At 36.2% G+C, this 22,541-nt stretch overlaps 1 protein-coding gene across 1 annotated transcript in view; it reads left to right on the top strand.

The window, feature by feature from the left end:
* Window positions 1-22,541, top strand: part of PKHD1 (PKHD1 ciliary IPT domain containing fibrocystin/polyductin) — a 499,663-nt gene that overhangs the window by 462,343 nt on the left and 14,779 nt on the right. The window contains 3 exon segments of the mRNA XM_077162050.1: window positions 6,047-6,154; window positions 12,204-12,362; window positions 18,288-18,410. Coding sequence (XP_077018165.1) covers window positions 6,047-6,154; window positions 12,204-12,362; window positions 18,288-18,410 — 390 coding nt within the window.

The raw sequence follows: 22,541 nt of genomic DNA, 5'->3' as shown, positions 1-22,541 counted from the left end.
TAAAAAAGATGTTTCCCTTTCTTCCTTCCTTCTATCCTTCCTTCCTTCTCTCTGTCTTTCCTTTAAAAAAAAAAAAAAAAAAAAAAAAAAGATACTTCCTTACATTTTCTTTTAAGAGTTTTATGGTCTTAGCTCTAATGTTTAGGTCTTTGATTTGTTTTGAGTTAATTTTATTTGAAGTGTGAGTCAGGGTCCTCTTTCATTCTTTTGGATATGGTTATCCAGTTCCCCAAGCACTATTTGTTGAAGAGGTTGTTCTGTCACAGTTGAGTGGAATTTGCTGCCTTGTTGAAAATTAATTGTCCACAGATGAGGTTTATTTCAGAACTCTCAATTCGATTCCATTGGTCAGTATATCCAGGTTTATGCCAGTGCTGTGCTGTCTTGATCACTGTAGGTTTGTAATGTGCTGTAAAGTCAGGTGTGAGACCTCCAAGTTCATTTTTCTTTCTCAAGATGTTTTTATCTATTCAGGTCACCCTGCCCTTCCAAACAAATTTGATTATTGGTTTTTCCATTTAGGCAAAGAAAGTTGTTGGGATTTTGAGTGGTATTGTGCTGAATTCTTTTAGAAAAGATTTGGGGCAGAATTTACATCTTAACTAGATTTAGCCTTCCAAACCATGAGCATGGTATGTCCCTCTATTTATTTAGACTTTCCTTAATTTCTTTTACCAATGTTTTGTAATTTTCTTTGAATAGATCCTTTATGTCCTTAGTTAAATTTATTCCTAGATATTTGATTACTTTGGATGCTATTGTAAATGGAAGTTTTTCTTTATTTCCTCCACTGATTAATCATTACTAGTATATAGAAGCTCTACTACTGATTTTTACTTGTTGATATTTTATCCTGCCACTTTGCTGTACTCATTTATTAGCTCTAGCAGCTTTGTTGTAATTTTGGGGGACTTTCTGTACATAGGATCATACCATCTGTAAACTGAAAATTTTACTTCTATTGGGTGTCTTTTGTTTGTTGTTCTTGCCTAGTTGTTCTAGCTAGAACTTCCAGAACAATGTTGAATAATGATAGTGATAGTGTGCATCCTTATCTAGTTTCAGACCTTAAAGGGTAAGCTTTCAGTCTTCCTCTATTGAATATGATGTTAGCTGTGGGTTTTTCATATATGTCCTTTATAATTTTGAGGAAGTTTCTTTCTATTCCTATCTTTCAAAGTATTTTCATGGAGAAAGGGTGCTGAATTTTGTCAAATGCCTTTTCTGCATCAATTGAGATGATCATGTGGTTTTCCCCCATCAACTTGCTAACATGGTGTATTACATTAGTTGATTTTCTTGTGTTGAAATATCCTTGCATACCTGGGATAGAACCCACTTTGTCATGGTGTGTGATCCTTTTAATATGCTGTTAGAATTAATTTGCAAGTATTTTGTTGAAAGTTTTTGCATCTACATTAGAAAGATACAGACAGACTGGTCCATAATGTTCTTTTCTTGTAGTATCCTGGTTTGACTTTGGTATTAGGTTGATGTTGGCTTCATAGAATGAGTTACATAGCTTTCCCTCCTCTTCCACTTTTTGAAGAGTTTGAGCAGGATTTGTACTAATTCTTCCTGAAATTCTTGGTAGAATTTGCCTACGAAGCCATCTGTTCCTGAATTTTTCTTTCTTGAGAAGTTTTTGATGACTGAGTCAACCTCTTTTCTTTGTGACTGGTTTGTTGAGGTATTCTATTTCTCCTTGAGTCAGTGTAGGTTGTTCATGTGTCTAAGAAGTTGTCCATTTCATCTCAGTTGTCTAGTATGTTGGCATACAGTTGCTCATAGTATTTTCTCATAATTTCTTTTATTTTTCTGAGGTCAGTAGTAATGTCCACCCAAGACAGTTGAACAGCCTAGGTAATTCTGCATATTTTGTGAGTATTGCCTCAAAACCTTTCCATACTGAGCCTCTCATACAATCTAAATGTTGCTCACTTTGGTTAAAGTTTAGTGAAATGTTGCTGACTCATATTTGTGCTCTTCTTAGTCATTTCTTTACTCAAGCAGTTAGTCTGAAATTTCTTATGTTAAAATCCCAAAGAAAGAGGGAGCCCCAATAGTTTTTGTACTGCAGAAAAATGAAACACATCATTAAGAAAGTAAGATAATTAGGCAATGCTTCCAAGGTTGGCTGATGTGAAAATTAAATATTCAAAACTGCGTTTTGAAGGCACAGATTTTTTTTTTTTTTTTTTTTTTTTGTATGGGCAGGCACTGGGAATCAAACCCTGGTCTCTGGCATGACAGGAAAGAACTCTGCCTGCTGAACCACCGTGGCACACTCAGGCACATAGAGTTTTGATGCTGTCATTCTGACTTTTCTTCAATGCCATTTTGCTGCCATTAGCTTTTCAATATGGAAAATGCACAGGATATAACATAACTCACTTAAAACATACAGCAAAATAAAAATATTAACTTTCAACTTTTTTCATGTTCTAGAAATATGTATAATAGATATTCTCACTTGGATACTGAAGCTTACCTACCCCTATCCCCCTCTCCATAAATTACTCATATTATATACACTACCCACACTCCATAACTCACACATATTCAGTACATTAGTCATACTCTGTAACTTACCCACCCTTCATACACTTAGTCCTATTCTAAAAATTACCCATACTCCATCCTTACTCATACTCCATACCCTTACATGTATTCTGTACCTTACCATCCACCTAACCTTAGCTACACACCATATCTTACTTATACGCCGTCCCTTACCCACACAGCCTCCAAACCTTGCCTACATGTCATACTTTACACTTACCCAGTACCTTACTCCTAGTCTGTGCCTTACCCATACTCCTTTTTTCACTCATATACCATACCTTACCCAGACTCCATCCTTTACTTTGCCCGATGCTCACCCCCATCTTTCATTATGTTTCTTATAATTATCTAAGCTCATCATTGACCGGCTTAGAATCAAATTGCAGCCATGCAAATAAATAAAGCATGAAATTGTTTACTGTTTTATTATGTTGACATCAAGTCATACTCATGCCAGCTGACACACCTAGATCAGTATTGCTACCATCGTCTTCCTTGGGAGAATCCAATAGAAAAGTCTGAGGGATGGACTGAGGGCAACTTTTGTACACACAATTATTTTATGTCATGAAGTAGGGAAGAAATAAGGAATAGTTTTCTGTTGTTAGAATGTCCACATCACCAAAACACCCTATTCATCTGATTGAAAGTTTATCTTGAAGCCACCTGAAATATTTCTCCTTAATTCCATAAAAACCATTTGAGATGGGTTATCTAACCTGCAGAAATATTTCTTAGAGAAAAACAAAGTAAAACAACAAAATCATTGTTCTAGTTTGCTAGTTGCCAGAATGCAATATACCAGAAACAGAATGGCTCTTAAGAAGGGGAATTTAAAAATTTGCTAGTTTACAGTTCTAAGGCCAAGAAAATGTCTCAATTAAAACAAGTCTATAGAAATGTCCAATCTAAGGTATCCAGGGAAAGGTACCTTGGTTCAAGAAGGCTGATGAAATTCAGGGTTTCTCTGTCAAGTGAGAAGGTACATAGCAAACACAGTCAGGGTTACTCTCTCATCTGGAAAGATACGTGGCAAACACGTTGTCATCTGCTAGCTTTCTCTTCTGGCTTCCTGTTTCATGAAGCAACCTGGGGAGCATTTTCCTTCTTCATTGCCAAAGGTCGCTGGCTGGTGAACTATGCTTCTCGTGACTGTGTCATTTGCTCTCTCAAAATCTCCTCCTTTCTTTCTTATTGTTCTCTTTTATAGAATTCCAGTAAACTAAGCAAGACCCAACCGAATGGGTGGAGACATGCCTCCACCTAATCCAGTTTAACAACCACTCTTGATTAAATCACATCTCCAGGGAGATGATCTAATTACAGTTTCAAACATACAATACTAAATAGGGATTAGAAGAAACGGCTGCCTTTACAAAATGGGATTAGGATCAAAACATGGCTTTTCTAGGGTACATACATCATTTCAAACCAGCACAATCATAACCCCCTTTGGAATATTTTTTTCAGTATGTTTCATTTTTACTATATGTCTAACTTAAATCTTTTATGCTGCAATTTTACTTCATGTATTTTGTCTCAGTAAGCCCTTCTTGTGGAAAATAAGTGTTATATCACCCCCAAGAAGTGCATTTATATACTCAAAGACAATTATTTAAGGGTCCTCCAGATCATCTGACATTTAATTATATATCCTAGTTGTAGAAAAAGATATCTTAATATTTTTAAAAAATCTCAATGGTTTGCTAGAATATGTAGGTGTGGTGGGAGGAGGGAAGGGTTGTGGAGTATTTGGGCTAAAAAGGTATTTAGGAACCACATACCCTGCAGAACTGCATTCAGAAAGCATTCCCTGGTAGTCATGTAATCAATTTCAATCTCGCCGCAAGCCCAGCATCTCACTTCATCCCAGGTTCCACCAGTCTGTATGTTGTTTATACCAGCTTGATCAGAGAGCCTGTCAATAGCATTTGTATGGTTTATAATTGCTATTCCAGGGATATGATGGACCCTGGAGTAATGTACTGTACTTGGCAACAACTGCCTCAGCTTTTGGGCACATATGCTTCAAATCTGAGAATATCATAGATATATATGGGAAACTTTGTACAGATCTCCAAGGCAAGCTGGTATTTAACACAAAAGCAAACCCATTTGGAGCTAAAGCACTTTCCATCAGGCAGTTTGGCGGCTGTTCTATGAGGCAGACTCACTGTGCTCGACGGACACATTTCGATTAAATGCTGCTTTGTATTCTTCCAAAGATGGGAACAATAAGGACGTTTGTCAAAGGAAAAACTGCAGCAAACGATTTCATGTTGAACATCTGTACTTTGTGGTTCATTGTTTGCAAGAGTTTATTGACCATAATTTTGATGCATATAGGTTTTAAAGAGTATAAACTGCATTTATCCTGGGCGTCTATCATTTATTTGAGTTCTGGCTTATTTATTTCCATTTTCTGGGCATTTTACTTATTTTGGGGATTCAGAGAAGATGAAGGAAAAGATGTTTCTGGAAAAGCAAGTTTTAGCTCTGCAAAATTGATGAGGAAAGACAATAATTTCACAAAAAGAATTGAGCAATTTAATTGAAAAATGTAAAGCTAAGCATATTATTTCTTTATGATACCTTTCAGCCTTAGAGATCTCAAATCAATTTACAAACTTTGAAACCGTTCTCCAAACTTTTTGCTAACCAAACCAATCACAGTGACATTTCCAGAGTGAAAGGTGGCAGCTGTCAATTAGCAAAGTCATTTAGAGGCAAAGGAGTCAAGAGATAAATGACTGGCATTGTGATTGTTATCCTGAGTTAGCTGCCTTCCTTCATCATTAATGGATGGCCTACTGTTTGAATATATGAGCTTTCTTTTTTTGGTATGTTATTCAGGGAAGCCAAGGCCCAGGCTTTCCCCATTGCTAAATTAGGATAGCTCTATCAGTCAAGATTAGATAAACTGATGTGGTCCAGAACTGTGGATTTAGCCCTGCTACCAAATAAACTATGGATGCCTGAAGAGAAAAGAGAGGCAGAACATAAAAAGTGACCACCTAGAAAGATAATAGAATTTCTTATTAGATAGAAATTTAATAAAAAAAAATAGTCACTGTATGTGGTATTTAAGAATACAAGCTTTGATATCAGGCAGACTTGGGCTGTAACTCCAGGACCAAGTAATTTAACCTTTCATGTTTCTCTTTCCTAATCATTAGAATATAGATACTATCATATTGTATAGGGCTGCTATGTGGTTTATATGTAATGATATGTATAAAAAACACAGTGTCTGGCACAGTAAGCTTCCAATATAGATTAGATGGTACTATTATCTCATCTCGGATTATTTGGTTCCAAAACCTATCTAAGAAAACCCTGATGGGTTAAGTCACCTCTTTCATTATTATTTCTTTCCACTTAACTAGGTCATTGTCTAATCACCTCTCTACAGAGAAGACTTGAAGAAATTGCTCTGGAGTAGAAAACTAATATTTATCTTTGCTTTTGCATTTGTTTGTAGGGTGTACCCAAGCAGAAATTCAGGAAGGTTACGTGAGCTTTTCCAATTTGGCAGTCTTGATCACTGGGTCAAATTGGCACTTTATTTTTACCGTCACTTCCCCTCCAGGTAACCAGTTGTGTTTGTTTTTATTATCTGTTTCTCTTGAAAAAATGCCCCCCACCCACGCACCCCTTATAATGGAAATAGCTATTATCATGAATAAGAAATTATCATAGTTTAGAGGGGAAAAAAATCACTTGGTTTTATTATTAGGGTGTGAAAAGAAAGCACTTGTAGAACTTAACTCTCAGTAAATACCAAGTATGAGAATTCAAAAGTTCATTTCCCTTTGACATTAATACCTTACACTGAAGGCTCCAAATTTTAAAATGCTGTTTGGTTAGAATTTAACTAGAAATTTTAATTTATAAGTAAGAGAATCATGGGGTATTGAGTATTGTGAAATCTTATTTTGGGGTCTTACTCTCCCCATCTCTCCAAATGGTGAGTACACCCATTCAGAAACCTTAAGACATGAGACGTGTACAAATTACTTCTGTGACCCAGTTTTTCTTGATACAGTGTAAAACAAACAAATATTTTTCCTTTTTTGATGTATTCTTGACAATTTTTGCTCCATTAGAGGTAATGCGGTTCCATAAATCTGTGCTAGTTAACATGCCAATCAAACTTCAAAGCCAGCTAAGTCTATGCAAAATTCTGTACTTCCATGTCCATGAAAGACAGTGCCAAGTCTTCTCCTACAGAGAAATGGCGAGTGTAATTTTTTACATCTCTTTCTAAAGGATTGAACTTTAGTATACACATAGAGTTACCCACCTGAAAAAATACTTTAAATATTGCATCCACTATTGTGATTAACCATAAAAAAATACATTACTTAAGAGATCATCTAGAATAATCCTAAAAATGGTAACACCCCATTGGAACTAAAAGTAGATATTTATGGTCAGTTCTAAATTTTGGTTAGGAAAATTCATCTGATATTTAAGGCATACAACTGTAGAAAGCAGTTAGTACACAGGTATAATAATTTAAAGTTTTATAAAATGCATTAGAACTATTATTATAGGGTTTTAACCTCTCAGATGTGGGAAATGGCAAAGGAAATAAAATGTTTTGATGTGAGATATCTTAAGTCCAATTAAAGACAGATAATAGGCTTCTGTTATTAAACTTACATCCAAACTGTCATAGTATACTCTTTTAAAACTTAGGAATGTGATTCATATGCAAATATATTGAGCACTTGTCAACAAGTTATTTAACTCATTATGAAGAAACCAGGAGAATGGTAAAGTTGGTTTAAAGATTATCTAAGGAATAGAGATTATACAGTCAGGGAAGAAATGCTAAAATAAGTTTGTAAATTGGATAACATACAATTAAACTTTAACCTTTAAGGTTTCATGTCTATAAGTACATTCGCATCTTTACTGAACAAAAATTATTTATAACTTATCTATCTTCTGGAAATGAACAATTCTGAGCCCTAGTTAATAATAAATAGTCATTCAAACAAAGGTGGGTTCCAGAGAATTTGATAATTCTTTGATGGTCCTGTTAGAAAATGTTTCAGTATGACATTGATAAGATCTGCAGTCATTTTTGCCTTAATTCCAAGTTTTGAAACATTTTTCTAAAACAAGGAGTGTTTTTGAGGGCAGGTAATATTATTAAGCATTAATTTTGAAAAGCAAATATCCTTTTATTACCTATGAAGGTGTCCTAATGTAAGTACAGATTCATGGAGAAACATTTTCGGTATCTGTGACCATGGGATCCCCAAGGATTTTGTCCTAGGCTTCTAATTTCGAACTAACATGTTTTTAGAGGGTAGCAAATGCAGGGCCAGATATTTGGTTCCAGGTTTGCCAGACTTTTAAAAGACCTTTGTCCTTTACTTTCCTCTGTGGTTAACAAAAACTAACCAAATACTTCATCAAAGTTATTTTAAAGAGGAAATTATAAAATCAAATGTAAAATGTGTTGTAGATAAAAACTCAGTAGCCCTGCGATTTTGTGCTGGACTTGGTGTTCGCATTTACTAGACTACTTTTTCACTCTTGTTTCCACTTGTAACTTGTAAAATAGACTAACTGAGGAATCATCTTGAAATGTTTTCCATTAGCGTTTTTACCTAAATTATTCTTCATAATTTTCAAGACGAAGTCTTTGGGGTAAGGCTTCAACCCCTTATTGATATCATGTTGATTGACAGTAGATCCTGAGAGGAACTCTATATTTCCAGGTGTATCAATTTCTAATTCTAGGATCACTTGTTAAAAAAGCCTTCCTTCACACAGTTGATTTCTTGAATTTCTGTCTTCAGAACAATAAAAGAGCAATGATTTATGTTGTTGTTACCTTGGGTTTTATATATTTTGTATTACATACTTTGGTTTCATTCATCACAGAACCAAGGATACATCAAGTAATTATTTTCATTATTTCCCCTCCTTTCCTGAACATCTTAGAGAGAAAAACAAATCATTATTATTTTTGGAAATATAGAGATTGAGGAAGTAAGAACTTAAATCTGATTGAGTATGTATTCTGCATATTTTCTATTGTCACTTAACATCATGGGTTACCAGTGCCCTCTTAACCTCTGGACTCACTGTTGCCCGATCAGGTTGGAGACCCAATTCCAGAAAACTCAGAATCAATTCATAAAATTCATCCTTAACATCTATTCCTCCACAACCACTTCTGTAGAGTAGTTTCCTCTGGCTGCCCTAACAATTTACCAGAACAACAAAAATTTACTCTCTCACAGTTTTGGAGGCCAGAATTCTGAAATTCATCAGGGCTGTGCTTCCCCTAGAGCTCTAGTTTTCACTTTCTGGTGGTTACCAGATATCTTGGTTTGTGGCCGCATCGCTCCATACTCTGCCTCCATCTTCAAATTGCCTTCTTCTCCTCTTTCATCTCTTATAAGGACACTTGTCATTGGACACTTGTGATTGGATATATGGCTCATCTGGGGAATTCAGGATCATCTTACCTCAAGATCCTTAACTTAATTACGTGTTCAATAAGGTAATAGTCACAAGTTTCTGTATTTTGGACATGGATATATCTTTTGGGGAGGAACCCTTCAACCCACTAAAAGAATCCTCATAAGCCTTTCTCATTTGGTCATTTCTGAACTTTCTGAAATACTGCCAAGAAATAAGGCTTTCGGTAAGTTTGCAGTTCTGATTTCCTACCTAGCCTTGCTAAATCCTCTGTCGTTACCATGATCTAGATTGTGGGTGGGTGTGTTTTTGGTTTTTTTTTAACCATTTCGTAGAGCTGTAGAGCTCTTGGTAACTCCTACCACCAGCTGCTGTGATGAAAAGAGGTTGATGGGCCCAGGAATGACTGTATCTCCAAATAATCCCCCAAAAATCTACATTATTCAACTTGTAGCTGTCTTTTCCTTGCCTGGAATACTCTGCTCACTTGTTCAATCATTCAAATCTCTTCTCAAATATCACCTTCTCAGAGGGAACTTTCCTGGACCACTCAGCAAACCATCCCCAGCCGCACCCCCACTTCTGAACATTCTGTGTCCTCTTAAACCATGTTAATCTTCTTCATGGCACTTATCACTACCTGGCTTTATAATATCCACATATTCACTTATTTGTCAAGTGCTCATATGCTATGTCTCCCATTAAAATGCAAGTTCCAAAGAGAGGAATTCTTCTGTTTAGCTCAGTGGTATATCCCTAGGATACAGAAAAGTCTGACACATCATAGGTATAATTAAATATTTGTTTATGAATAAGTGAATGAATTGAGATTATGCTTAAGATTTAATTTCTTTAAAAATATTCTGTTGCTAAAAATGCAAAAGACATTGTTCTCTACTCTTGGACCCAGGTTTCTGCTCTAGGCTTATGAACTGCTCTACTGGCTTCAGCCTCTGCCATCGCTTGTGGACTATATACCACTATGGACTGATCTCTATCACATGTGGGTCATGTCGCTTCTCATCTCAAAATGCTGCCTTCTATGGTACTTCACTGCTTTCAGAATGTAGTCATGGGTCTTTGGCCTGATACTTACTGCCCATTAAGATTTTGTCTTAATGCTTTCCAGTTTTAATTTCCAGTATTTCCCACCATTAATTTCCTAAACATCAACTTCTAACTTTTCCTTTTGTGGATAATCACGTCATTTGCTCAGTCTTCAAAATCCCACTCAGATCATTTATTCTCCCAGATGCTTTCCTTGATCAGACCAAAGGAGAACAACATTCAAAAGCAATTGATTTGCCTTATTCTGGTGCCTTGTATCACACTCTGATTTGTATTACAAAACATGTGTTTTTCTATCTTATTTCATTTACTAGCTTGTAAATCTCTTCAGGATGGAAACAGTAACTTAGCCACTTAGCAAAGTAAACAATCACTGAGCAATCATTGGGAAATGAATAAAAGGATGAAAGAAATTTTGTTTTGACTTCTATGAATTCCTAGTAAAATTCATTTTTCTTTCTTTAGGCTAGATTAAGCTTGTTCAGATGCTCATAAAAGATAACTGATAGCAAAGAAGCCAAGCATGGCTCAGGTATAAGATGTACACAAGGAAAAAACACTTCTAGCTAATTTTGTCATGGGAGCTGTGTGGGCCTGAGTCAGTCAAAAGTCAAGAGATTGAAGATCTGACTTGGCTTTGAATCACATTGTTTGGTTTGGTCCAAAGAAAGCACAGCAAAGGAAAGAAGAGCATTCCCTCAAAAAGAGAAAATAAAGACTGTTTTTGCTTGAGTTATTCAGATAAAAGCAGAGGTTTTTTATTTGTTTGTTTTGAATGAGCTACTTCGGAAATTCTGGCTGTAACTAATCTGTTTATAAGCAAGTTTTTTAAACTTTTATATTAAGGTATACCTTAATTATGATTGACATATGCTAAAATGCACATATTTAAAGCTTGTCCATTTGATAAGTTTGAATGAATATCTACTCCCATGAAACCATCACCACAATGAAGATAAGGAACGTATCCATCAACCTGAAATTATAGGCAAGTTTTAAAAAATTAACCTTTCTGTAATAGTTTTATGAATACTAGTACATGTAGAGATTTATGTAACCACCACCCTCAGGATATGGAATTTCCACCATCTGATAAAGCCCGCTCATGCTATTCCTTTGTTGTCACATAAACCTCCCCTCCTCCCACGCTATTCCCCGGCAGCCAATGATCTGTTCTCCATTTCTACAGTTTAGTGTTTTTGAGAATGTGCTATAAATAAAATTATACAATATGTGCCCTTAGAAACTGGCTTCTCTTACTCAGCATAATGCCTTCGAGATTCATTCAAGTCTTTGTGGATTATCAATGTTTGTTTATTTTTGTCTACATCATTGTTTTGGCTGTGTAGGTATCCATTTTTTGGATATACCATAGTTTGTCTATCTATTCTCCATTCAAGGATATTTGGGTTGTTTCTGGGTTTTTGTGATTGAGTAGAACCATTATAACATAGGTGTACAGTTTTTTAATGTCTTTTTTTTTTAGATTCTTTTATGCCTTTCTTCATGAATAATAAAGGGAAGAGAACCAAGAAAAGAGAGAGACTTCAAATGAATTCTTAGAGAGATGTAGGCTTTAAACAAGAAATCTTCATCCAACCCCATCATTCATAGCCAAAGTAGATCTATCTATCTGCCACTGTTCCAGATAACAAAATATTAGGGATTCCCTTAGCTTTATAGTAAGAGTCCCTGTTTTGATGTGTTTCATGCCATATTTTAAATAGGATATATATGTCAGAGCAAGTGGTTTTACACAATGTGGAGCCGAGAGCATTTCTGTTCTAATTAAGGGAACATAAATCTGAAGCTGCAATTTTGCACTGGTGGAGAAATTAGCCCATGGTGTTTGTTCTGGGAATAAAGGATAGAATCGGAATAATTCTCCCTCGGTAATGGACAACATAGGGAAAAATGATGATATGTTATTGCTGGAGTCTTGTAGTTCTTCAGAAATATGAATCTTAGCTTTATCATTCATTTATTGTTTAATCATCCACTTCAATAAATATCTTTTGAAGCCTTACTATGTGCCAGGAACTGCTCTAAGTATTTCTTTCCCTATATACTTTATTATATGATCATATTATTAATACATTATTAATGGGACTTTTTTTGTTCCCCAGGAGCTAATTTTACAGCTCGATCCAGGCCATTTACCGTCTTCCCTGTGGCTAGGGCTGAGAGTTCGACCATCATCCTGGCTGCATCCCTGTGTTCCGCAGTCTCATGGCTGGCTCTGTGCTGTCTGGTGTGCTGTTGGTTTAAGAAAAGCAAAAGCAGAAGTACATGGTTTTTGTATTTTGGAAATGAAAAAGTGCTACCATGTATAAGCAATTAATGATTCTTTTTCTTCCCCAAAGAGAAATTTCTATGAGTCATTGCAATAAATAACCCCCATGGAGTCAAAGTCTTCAACTCATACAGTAAAGAGAAGGCTTGGCTAATCTTCAGTAATTATAACAATAATAATGCAAGGTCATGTTTATTGAATGCTCACTATGGACCAGGTTCTAAGTACTTTAGAGGCATGAATTTATTTAATCCTCAAAACAACCCTATGGGGTAGGTTGTAAATACTGTACTGATGTGACAGATGTAGAAATGAGGCAGAGAAAAGTTAAGCAATTTGCCCAAGGTCACACAATCATGACGAATGCAGGCAGTTTGGCCCTGGATCCCACTCTTTGAATGCTATGCTCTAGTTCCCTGGTAACCCTCCACAAGGTAAGTTAAAGAATCAGGGGGAAATACCCTCTTTTTCAAGAGGAAGAAGAGAATGCATGGTGATTTTTCTCTGGAAACATAGAAATTAAGTATGTTTTTAGACATTTTCAGAATGTCAGAATTTTTTTTTAATCTGAAGACGTGGAGAGTCATGAGGGAAAGAGGCTCTGTAAAAGAGGCTTCTTTCTGTCTTTCTCCTCTTTTCTTAGAGTGGAGGAGAGAAAAGAACAGATCAGGTGCTCACAAATTCCTTACTCTACCTACCCTTCACTCCCCAGACCATCAAATGAGTAGAATAAACATTTGTGATGTTAGAAGATCAAAGATATAAGCAAGAGTGAGATTGAAAGAGGCAAAAGAGTAGAGATAAAGAGAGAAAATCAAAATGAATAAAGACTTAGGGTCTCACTGTGTCAAACCTGGAAATAGACTGACATCCTGGTCTCACCTTCCTGTGGACACCTTTAGGGAAGAAGTGGTGCTCATTGGGTAAACTCCTCAATGAGGAGGAGGCTTTAATATTTTAGTATTTTTTAACCTATGTACAGCAGACTCCAAATTGTACTAAGTTTAACCCATTCATTATGTCAGTAGTATTTCAGACACTACATTGAATGCAAAGAATAGAGAGAGAAGGGCAAGTCAGGGACTGTGCCCCTAAGTGGCTTAGAGTCTAATAGCAGAAGACAGGGGTAGAACAGAAAATGGAACCCAATGTGGAAGCAGCATATAGAAGTATTCCTGGGTTCTGACAGGTACAAAGGAAGGAGTGATTGATGTTTCCGGAGGGTGTGTAGTAGGGGAGGGTGGGGAGAGTCAGATGATGCTTGAGTGAATTTTGAAAAGTGTTTGCCATATTCTCCAGGTTGTTCAGTGTAGGATGATCCTCAGCAGAAAAAAAGAAAGCATGTGCAAGACACAGAGGTCAAAATAAGCAAAAAAAAAAAAAAAAAAAAAAAGCAAGAACTGGGAGGAATTTCAAATTGCTGTAATATAAGATGGGAAGAGTAAGTTGGGAAAGGTACTGAGCTTTGAATGAGAAAGCAGAGAAAGGTTGATAGGGAGGCTCAGTTTAAAGTTTTAAGCAAATAGGAACATGATAAAACACGTGTTTAAAGCAATCACTCTTATAACAATGGGGAAAGTGGATTGGGGGTTCAGGGCTAACTGGAGACACAAACACCAATTAGGAGACTGATTGTAATACACAACATTTGTAAGGACTTTTAGCTAGGGCTCGCTGTTTAGAAATCCATGAGGAACTGAAAGTGTGAGAAGAGGCCACTCTGAGGAAGGGAAGCCTCTTCTCTCCATCCAGGGAGAAGACAGAGCTGGAACAGTCTGCTTTCCTCTTCTTCCGGTAGCCATGCTGTCTGCTGGAAGGAGCCTACCACTAGAAGTACATTGCCTTCCACCGTCATTTAACTAACGATGCCAGAAGCTAATAGTTTCTTCTAGCTACTTAAAAAATATATATGAGGAAAAGGTTTCTTTCATGAATATATTTGAGCGCTGAACATATTTGCAAAGGGAGCAAAAGTTTTACAAATATTTTGTCTTGGTGCCACAGTATAATCTGTGGCTGAGATTTTAGTTCATACTCTGCTCTTTCAAAATTATGAAACAGGGTTTGGGAGAAACAGATCTCCAAATTCCACTGCAGTCCAAGCACTCACGATTCTGTGGCCGTCAGATGCAGGCTCTGGAAGGGATGGGCCGCATCTCTAGTGCACTGTTGGGCAGAGAGGATGCTTTGTCTCCTGCTTGTGCTGCCTTTCTCCTTGTGCTCCCTTCGCTGTGCTTGCAAAAGATACTGGAAAGGGAGTTCCACCTAGATAAATACTCTTTATTTTGAACAGAGTTTCAACCTGGAATCCCTGTCTCTCTCCCTGCCCTGCTGATCTGGGCTGGACAATCTACAGGGTAACCAGAGTGTTTCCTCTGCTTTCTATAAAAGAATGGGATCATGACCTGGTTCTGCTTAGTGCGGGCTGAAATTTGTTGAACTTTTAGTCTCTCTCTCTCTCATATATATATATATATATATATATATATATATATATATATATATATATAATACATGTAAAATACATATAATATATAATTATATACATAATATATTATATTGTAGTGATTTATGGCTTGAAGGAAAAACTTTTCATAGTATTCTATGTCATGTGACCCTGTGAAGCAGGTGATTTAATTCTCATTCTGCATTTTTCAGATGAACCTACTAATCATGCAGGAGCCTTGCCCTAAATTCTGTTAACCCCACCTCTTCCTTTTTGTTTCCCAGCCCTAGAAGTGGTGGTTTCTTCCCACAGTTACTAATATATTGGCTGCCTCAGTGTCCTCTTTTTGCTCAATTGAAATTTCAATGTCTGTGGACCCTTTCCCTGTAATAATTCCCATAATTTCCTGATTGGACACACACTCTAAATATGTTTAAAAAATAGTGAAGAAATTGGAATGAAATTTGTTCAGACTTACAGTCAGCTCTGTAAGGGTGGCTTGTATATTCTTCTTTAATTTTCTTCTTTATATCTTTCTGTATTTTTCAGGTTTCTAAAATTAGCACGCATTACTTTAGAATCAGAAAAATATATTTGCCACCCCCAACTCCCCCTTCCTCAACTTTATGCTATTCTGAAAATGTTCACATATAGACAGGTGGCATCTGTGAAAAATGAGTCATTTAGTACCTGTCTTTTCAAAATTATCATCTCTACAAATTTCTCTCATTTGTCAATTTTCATAATGATATTTAAAAACAGTAAAGTTATTTTGAGCTCTTAGTATTTTTTGCACTCATTTACATTTATTTTTTCATCTTTAAATTAAAATTCTTTAAAACACCGGGCTCTAATCTCACCAGCACAGGCCAGTTTCACTACAGTAAATTATCAGCAGTGAGACTAAGTCTGCTTTCCTATGGAACAATCACCGAATTATTCTAAAGGACCTAAAACATCACCCTTTCAATTCCCAAATGGGAAATATGGGACTTAGAAATTTTCCATGGGATGCCTGGGGACAAAATCATGAGTTCGTGGTAGAATGGAACTGGGAGCCGGGTTCCCTTCACTTTTGTCTATGTTAAGCCAGAATGGAGGGAGGCAACTTTTACATCATCTAAGTAAGGGACGCAGACAGGGAAGGCTTCCAGAGCTAAAGGCTTCCAGAGCTAAAGGCTTCCAGAGCTGAGCAATGAGGGCCCACCTGTTCCCTGCCCCCTAGAAGGTGGTCCTCTGTCTCAGCCGTTTGGTCCATGCCTGTAGTTTTCCAACTTTTGGTCTCAGGACCTCTTTATTCTCAGTGATCATTGAGCACCCCAAAGAACTTCTGTTTATGTGGGTTCTAGCTATCAGGCTTTCCAAATTAGAAATTAAATCAAAAGTCTAAAATATCGACTTATTAATTAATTTTAAAATCACAATAATACATTCATTATATGTTAAAGTAGTCAATACATTTTTATCAAAAAAGAACTTTTCAAAAAAATTCGTTGAGTGGCATTTTTATATACCTCTTTAATGTCTGCCTTAACAGACATCAGCTGGATTCTTTTAGCAGTCTCTGCATTTAATCGATTGTAATATGTTGTTTTGGTTGAAATATCTAAAGAAAATATCTGGCCTCAAAAAGAAATACAATAAAAAAGGAAAGCATATTTTAATAGCTTTTACAGATAATTGGGATATTATTCTTTGATATTGCACCCAAACTCGGCAAGAGGTTGTTTCTTAAAGGTTAGTTGCAATGTGTAATCTGAAATCATTTCAACATACTCCTTTTACTCTGATACTTCAAAATCCACTGCTCTATCTGATACTTTGAATGGATCATTTACTCATGTATGATTTTGAAAAATTATGCCTTGGCTTTTTGGTAAATATTTTGCAACACAAGTTTTCCAAAATGCTAAGGTTCCATGAAAGCTTGAATTTTATCATTGCCAACAAATATTGTCAGTTGTTTCTTTTAAGTTACAGGGTCACTTCATTCATTAAAAAAAAAAAATCTGCCAAATATCTAAGTATGAATCACCATGGTTTATCTCTGTCATTCTTTCAAGTTCTTAGTAACATTGGTTTTCCATGAAAAAGTCAGTGTGCTCAGCTAAAAACTCAATTACAGAAGTACTTTTCCTTGAGAAAGCCATCATACTTATTTAGTAAAATTAATTTCTTTTACTGCTTCAACAAGAACATTCTTAAGTGACACAGGCTTATAAATTGTTTGTTTCTTATTGTTTTGTATTTTTCATTTCTTTATTTCACTGTGATTTTTTCTCAGGATATATCCTCCCTGATCATACCTATCCAAAAATATCTTCCTTCTCCCTCATAATTATCTCCTTTCGTTCCATTTCATGACATTACTTGACAGTATATAACACACTTATTTGTTTATTTTATGTCATCCAAACTATAATAAATGCTCGCTGTGGGCAGGGATCAAGTCTTTCTTAACATTGCCTCCCCATTGTCTAGAGCATTGATTGGCGTGATGAATATAATACATTTTTATGAATATATTTAATAAGTGAATACATAGTAGATGAAGCCTCTCTTTAGCCAGGGGTGGACTGAATATATAAAGTCTTCAGTCAAAAACACACATCCAAATGATCTCTGTGAATGTCAATTTCCTTTTATTGTAGTTATACAAGATGTTCACACCGAGGGAAACTGGTCATTGTGCATGGGGCCTCCCTGCATATATTTCTTTGCAATTTCCTGTGAATCTGGATTTCAAAAATAAAAAGTTACAAAGAAGTATTAGTAGGGGGATGCAAGGGTAGTTCAGGGGTAGAATTCTCAGCTGCCACATGGGAGACCTGGGTTTAATTCCTGATCTGTGCGCTCTCCCCAAAAAAGCAAACAAACAAATAAACAAAAAATTCAACAAATGGTGCTGCAATAACGGGATAGTGACATGAAAAAATAATGAAATGTGACCCTGCCATACAGCATACGATAAACATACATATTAGTAATTTTCTATACCAGTTCTGTTCAATAGAAATATGACAAGAGCCACAAATGCAAGTCCCATATGTAATTTTCTAATAGCCATTTAGCCCAGTATATTAAAAATATTATTTAAATATGCAATCAATATAAAATAATAATTGGATATTTTGCATTTGTGTGTACTAAGTCTTTGAAATCAGGTGTGTATTTTACACGTATGGTACGTCTCAACGGGAACTAGCCACATCTCAAGTGTTCAGTCGCCACCTGTGACAGCTAGTATATTGGGCAGCACAGTTTTACACCTAAAGGTTGGTGGTAGATATATGGGATTTTATTTGATTATTTCTTATGTAGTGCATTGCATTTATTATATGCATTTTAATGCATATGTAAATAATTATTTTGGGATGGGGCACTAGGGAAACACCTTTAGGGTCCACTTACAAAATAAAATGTTTTCTCTAAAAAATTAAAAAACACTGATTTATTTTTTCATTAACACAGAAACAAAAACTGAAGAAATTTCTGAATCCCAGACTAACAATCACAAGAATCATATCCATATGTCATCCAGACGCCAAGGATCACAAACAGAGACTGAAAGGGAACACCCTGTAATGGGAGAAGGTAAGCTTGGGCAATGATGGTGAGTCCCACAAAAGAGGCCCATAGTAAATGAAATGCAGCCTCCCTCTACCTCTGGGTGCCAATTTCTGAAGCAATCAGCTTGTACTCTCTTCCTTAGTCTTTATCACTCGTCACGGAAATTATACTCAAACGCAGGAATATGCAAATCCTGCTGAGTCACTCAGCTACTAACTAATTAGTTGAGGTGACATAGTTTTTTCTCAGTAGATTATTGGTTTAACATTGGAGTGTGTTACACAGAGAAAGAGTAACATGGCGACTAAGCATATAATCTTTCCCTCACCTATTGCAAAACTGCCAATTTGACAACATATGTTAAATATGGGAAAGAAAAGTATTGTTGCCAAATCCCAACTATGCGAATTAAATGGAATATAGGTCCCTAAAGAAATGAGTCAGTTTTGTTAATATCTGCTTTGTTGTTTAGGCATACTTTGAGCAAAAATGTATTATTTGCCTCCTTCATGCACCAGATGATTCCACTTGTTATATTGTTAAATTGCCATTAGAGTTGTTGTCAAACAGAGAAAAGATAAGCATTTGCCTTAGACCAGTGCTTTGTCCTTTTTCTACTGACACAGAAAATAGGAAGATGGTGGGTCTGAGCAGAAGATGGCTTTGCCAGTACAGATATGGAGTATGGAAAATATGAACAATTTCCATGAGTCTGAAAATGTAGAAACGTGTTCTTACCAGAATATTCCTACTGTTTTGTTCAAGTAAAAGCCAATTATTGGGCAGGCCATGACGGCTCAACAGGCAGCGTTCTTGCCTGCCATGCCAGAGACCCGGGTTCGATTCCCAGTGCCTGCCCATGTGGGGGGGAAAAAAAACAATTATCGTAGTATTTTCTGCTTGAGAAGAAACACCAAAATCTTACTGGTTCTGAATGCGTGTTTAACAACAACAAAAAATAATAATAACATCTAATGTTCTGGCTCTAATTGAACAAGTGCTGGCTCTAACTGAACAAGTATATGTCACATTGTTTGCCTGTTTGTATTTTTCTTTTGGAGGAAATCAAGTGATTAAAAAAAATGAGTAACCTCTTTTCCAGCAAATCAGTTAGCCAAACTCAGACTCGTGAACCTACATCAAAAGGTGGTTAGGGATGTGGGGCAAGGTGGGGGAGAGGTGAGAGGAATGGAGACAGCGAGGAAAGGACCAAACTCTTTCTAGATTCTATCTAAGGATATTTGAATTGTGATCTTCTTGAAAGCTTTTGTCCATATTACTGCATGTATATTCAGGACAGCTATTTGAAATCCATCATCTGAATCTGTTTCAGGTGATGAAGAATAACGTATTCAGCTGCATTCTTCAACAAACGGCTGGAGTGATGCTAATTTCTCTGCTAATCTAATAGGGCTATCTATGTGAATCTCTGTTGCCCTACTTAAAGTAACTAAGCAGTCCACAATGCCTGTGTTTTATTAAGGGACATTTTTTATGCGGTGGCTCATTAATAAATTATCAGGAATGAGGTAGGCAACAGGGCTCCTGTGGAAGAGTTTAGATTGAAGGGATGGGAGCATTAAAGGGGCTCTAATTTTTTTTTTTTTTTTTTTTTTTAATTTTTAACTTTAATCCAAGTTAAAAATGGTAAGATGTGCTATCCAAAACCTCCCCTGGGATTCATAGCAGATTTGTTTTCTTATCTTCTAAGCTTTGTCCAAATCTTAAAACCATCATTTCCAAAGCAAATAATGAGGCATCTCCTGCTTTTCTTTGGAAATTACCATTATCAAAATATCTAATTATTGCTAGCTTTAAATAAACTTGGTTTTATTCCATTATTTCCACAGTCTTTAGTTTCCCTTTGCCCCTCTGTGTTTTTAAATTTTCAACATTTGCTGATAAAATGATTGGCTGTCGCTTTCATATGAACACTATCATAGCACCAAGATTATTTAGTTGGTAGAACTGAGCATTACCACTGTCCAGGACATTCTGGTGTAAACTCACCGTGTTATGGCTTTTGTACAAGTTGCATGATATAGAGAGGGATGCCAGAGAGTTGCAGTGGAGGAAGAAGGTAGGGAAGCATACAACCCTAATAATCAGTGTTACCATGGTTATTGTCATATAGAACCATCCAAATCATCTCTAAACATTCATATTTGCTTATGCCACTCGCTAATGAAAAGGTTTAATGAATTTCCATTGTCAGTTGGAGAGGCAGGAGAAGTGACAGTTAAGAGCATAGGACCCAGAAGTCAGACAGACTGGGTTTAATATTGACTCTCTTATTGACTTGCTTTGTGGCCTTAAGCAGGTTAACTAGCCTCTCTGTGCCCTTCAGTTTCCTTATCAGTAAAATTTCCAAAATAATGTTGCCGACATTTGGTTATATAGATTAAAAGAGTTAGTATCACCAAAGAGCTCAGAATAATTCCTGCCATGTTCTATGTGCTATGTATGTTTTCTTGATGTTGCTGTCCTTGTTAAAAAGTCAGCACCCTTCAAGAACTGACTTTGTCCTACCTGACTAGCTTGATTGTGTATTTTACCCTCCTGTCACTACTCACTTCATCAAGCTAGCTCCTGCTCGCTGGATGTGTCTCATATCTTCCTGCCCATTCACTTACAAAGCTTCTTCCAATTGAATTGCTTGGCTTCACTTGTTAAAATCTCCTCAAACTTTTAATCACCAACTGAAATTCCTTTTTCTTCATAAAGCCTTTCCCAATCCTTCCCAGCCCAATTGAAATGAGTATTGCCCGCATTGGGTTCCAGGAAGCCTGAATGTGTTCCTCTGCAATTGCACGTATAGTCTTTGGATTCATAACATAGATAACTCTGCTCACACAGACCAGTTATTCTCAACAGGGGACAATAATTCCATACCTAATTTTGTTTTCATTTAATTTAATTATTTTTTTTAATTCAAGAAGTTGTAGGTTTCTAGAAAAAAACATGCAGAAAACATAGAATTCCCCTATACCCCACCCCACCCCACACACATGGTTTTCTCTATTATTATCACTGCATTAGTGTGGTACCTTTGTTACAATTGATGAGATGATATTATAATCATGCTGTTAACTATAGTCCATAGTTTATATTGAGGTTCACTCTTTGTGTTATACAGTCCTATAGTTTATTTAAGCATTTTTAGGTGAAATATAATATATACAGAAAAGTGATAAATTTCAAAGTACAGTTTAACAAGTAGTTATAGCACAAATTTCAAAGTATAGTATGGGTCATAGTTCCCCCATTTCAGGTGTTTCCTTCACTGAAGACTAAAGCAAAATATCAATATAATGATGTAGTAGTTATACTCATTTGTTAAATCTTATCTTCTCTGATACAACTCCTCCTTTTCCTTTGGTCCTTCTCCCACTCTTTAGGAATACCATTCTAACTTCTTCATGTTAAAAAAGGAGTGTTGACATTATGGAGTATGGGAATGCAACTGGTTGATGTTCTGGGAAATACTAGTACCTCTAAATTTCAGGGCTTATCTGGCATAGGAACAATATGGAGGTTTTGAGTTTCTGAAAAATCAACTTAAGTAAAATGTTTATAGAGTCTTACATAGAGCCCTGGATTTTTTTTTTTTTAGGGTTTGCGGGAATACCATTGATTGGGGCTTGGCATATCACAGCAATTTGTAATATCTGGCAGAAGCTTGCATAACAGTAACGACCAGAATGACCTGTCAACTCTGTGTGAAATCTCTTAGCCACTACAACCTTATTTTTTTACATTTCTTTTCCCCCTTTTGTTTAAGAAGGCATTCTCAATCCTACAGTGCCAAGACCAGTTTCATGTCCCACATTGACAGGGCGACTTACATCCTGAAGGTCATGTCCCACAATAGGGGGCAGGATAATGGGTTTATTTGTAGAGTTTACAGTCCTATCGTTTTTTAAAAATTTTATTCTCATAACATATATACAATCTAAAAATTTCCCTTTTAACCACATCCAAATATATAATTCAACAGTGTCAATTTCAGTTACATCCAAGATGGTGTGCTACCATTACCACAAAGTTTTGACCCATTATCAAAACTTTTCCATTACTTCAAACAGAAACTCTGCACAAATCAACCATTAACTTCCTGTCCCCTACCCCTACCCCAGCCCCTAATAAACTGTATTC

The sequence above is a fragment of the Tamandua tetradactyla genome, chromosome 5, assembly GCF_023851605.1.
Source record: "Tamandua tetradactyla isolate mTamTet1 chromosome 5, mTamTet1.pri, whole genome shotgun sequence".
In the NCBI taxonomy this organism is placed as follows: domain Eukaryota; kingdom Metazoa; phylum Chordata; class Mammalia; order Pilosa; family Myrmecophagidae; genus Tamandua; species Tamandua tetradactyla.
The sequence above is the reverse complement of the archived record's forward strand: the minus strand, read 5'-3'. Positions and strand labels throughout refer to the sequence as shown.